Source organism: Conger conger, chromosome 18 (genome assembly GCF_963514075.1).
Source record: "Conger conger chromosome 18, fConCon1.1, whole genome shotgun sequence".
NCBI lineage: Eukaryota > Metazoa > Chordata > Actinopteri > Anguilliformes > Congridae > Conger > Conger conger.
This window is the reverse complement of record NC_083777.1, coordinates 29,606,279-29,608,422: the sequence shown is the minus strand read 5'-3', so window position 1 is coordinate 29,608,422 and position 2,144 is coordinate 29,606,279. Positions and strand designations below refer to the sequence as shown.

General features: G+C 51.6%; 1 protein-coding gene across 1 annotated transcript in view; it reads right to left on the bottom strand.

Moving 5' to 3' along the window:
• The window catches only part of LOC133118008 (uncharacterized), a 9,729-nt gene continuing 7,585 nt past the window's right edge, over positions 1-2,144 (bottom strand). The window contains 3 exon segments of the mRNA XM_061227599.1: positions 1-1,152; positions 1,272-1,390; positions 1,969-2,071. Coding sequence (XP_061083583.1) covers positions 1,017-1,152; positions 1,272-1,390; positions 1,969-2,071 — 358 coding nt within the window. The 3' untranslated portion in view covers positions 1-1,016.

The following is a 2,144-nucleotide window of genomic DNA, read 5'->3' as shown; positions in this document are numbered from 1 at the left end:
ATTAATAAAGAAATTCTAGTTTTCATGCCACAAATAGCCCTGGGACTACAGCGTTTGGCGGTTTGATGAACACTCTCTCCTGCTATTGGCTGTCACGGTGCACAGACTCTCTGTGTTTGTACTTATGACACACCCGGGTTTTCTGCCGGGGGCTAGAAAGTGATGAAATGTTAGCTTAATCCGAAAAAGAGAGAAATCAGAAAAACCACATCCCTGATCAGGCAAGATCAAAGGCACTTGAGTGAATAAAAAGAGGAGGTTAACCGGGAAAACAAAAACAAAAACTTTCCACAAGGACGACGTTGTATATATCATATATACTGAGAGAAAGAGGTCCAGGCTTATGGTAAACACGGATGAACGGAGACACTAGCTCCCATGTGATCCGTTTGCCTGAAACTGAGGAAACAGGAGTGCATCTGAAATGTTTAACGCAAAAGTAAAGTTTCACTTAAATACAGAACATTTAAAATAAGAGCAAATTAAAACACACGCAACAGCGCAGGGGCAGTGCAGCTCGGTCCACAGAGACTACCCTCCCGTACACACACTCATCTCTGTCCTTGCTCTGAGCTCCCTCTGGTGGTGAGGGGTGGGTTTGCAAGGGCAGAAATGAAAATGTAGTCTTTTAAGGCGATGATGAAGGCAATCCACATAGAAGGAAAATGTCTTAAGAGTCACCTGGGCTTGTTGTTCTGCAGAGGACAGAGTGAGAGAGGTGGAGAGGCGCATATATATATATATACATATGTCCTTTGGCACAGCTCATAAGTGACCCCAAGTCACCAACCACACAAACTGGTCAAAGCATGAGGGGGCAGGGACTTCATTTCCCATGAGTCCCTGCTCCCTCTCCCAGGCTGTGTGTCTGGAGCTGCTGTAAGTGGGTGTGGCCCCGGGGGGAGGGTGTGGCTTGATCGTACCGAGTGGTGGTTCCACAGTGTGGCCACACCCTCCCTGTGACCCAGCTGTCCCTCAAAGGTCAGCCCCTCCCCCCTCGCCTCTCAGGCATGTGCTCAGGGTTGCCATGGTTTCCGGTCCCGCCCACGCTGCTCCGGAATGTGCTTGTAGCGGCATTTCTCCCCAAAATGGCAGCCGCTGGTCCTCCAGAAGTAGCACTCATCTCCCTGGACCGGCACTCTGCGGCCAGACCTGAGACACGCACACAGACATGCCCGTCACAGCGCTGACACACGCACACACAGACATGCTCCTCACCGCGCTGACACACACACACACACAGACATGTTTATCACAGCCTGGACACAGACCTCGTAGCGGTGCGTTACCTAGCAACGGTGACCTGTGGAAGGGCCAAGGGGGCGGGGACTCGCTGGGTCCAGCGGTCTGGGTAGCGAATCACCAGCCTGGTGTTCTCAAGCTCCACCCCCTGGATGGTGATGGAAAAGCAGACTCAGGCCTCGGGGAACACAAACAGCAGAGGCACACAAACCCCAGAGAAAGGGTTTCTCTCCACAATCGCAAAATGTAGAACCCTGCCTGTGTGTGTTTGGACTATGTACCCGAAGGCAGGGGTTCCCATCTCAGGTTCAAGAGCACCCCCATGTAGGGCTAGTTTTTGTTCCAACCTTAAAAGGCAATGTTTCTATATAAGATGCAATGCAGGTTTTAGTCCTGGGACACAAAGTCAGTGGGGTCTGTGGTCAATCACTGTGCCATTAAACCAACCAATTAACTTACAGGTAGAAGAGAAAATCAGCAGTGCTTCTGACCTTGAATTCAAGACTTGAGTATCTAGGCTCTAAGGGGTGACATCACCTTCTGTAGTGTAAATCCACCCAGTCACTCCCGTTCCTGGACTCCGGTTTCCATTACACTACGCACTGCATCTGTGGCTGTCTCGCAGCTTCTGAGACATCCCCGCTATGTGTCTCAGCCAATGGCGTCACTAGGAGGTCCACCGGTGGAGCGTGCGATTGGATAATCGTTTTTTCCCCAGTCACTCACGTGTAGCTTCTCGAGAGCGCGGGCGGCCATGTTGGCGTTCCTGAAGTTGACGAAGGCGCAGAAGCGCTCGTGCAGAATCCGAATGCTGTCGACCTCCCCGACGCTACAGAGCACACGGAGAGTGAGCGAGAGACCGAGTCAGCCGCGCATTTAAAACTACACACCCAGAGGGGACG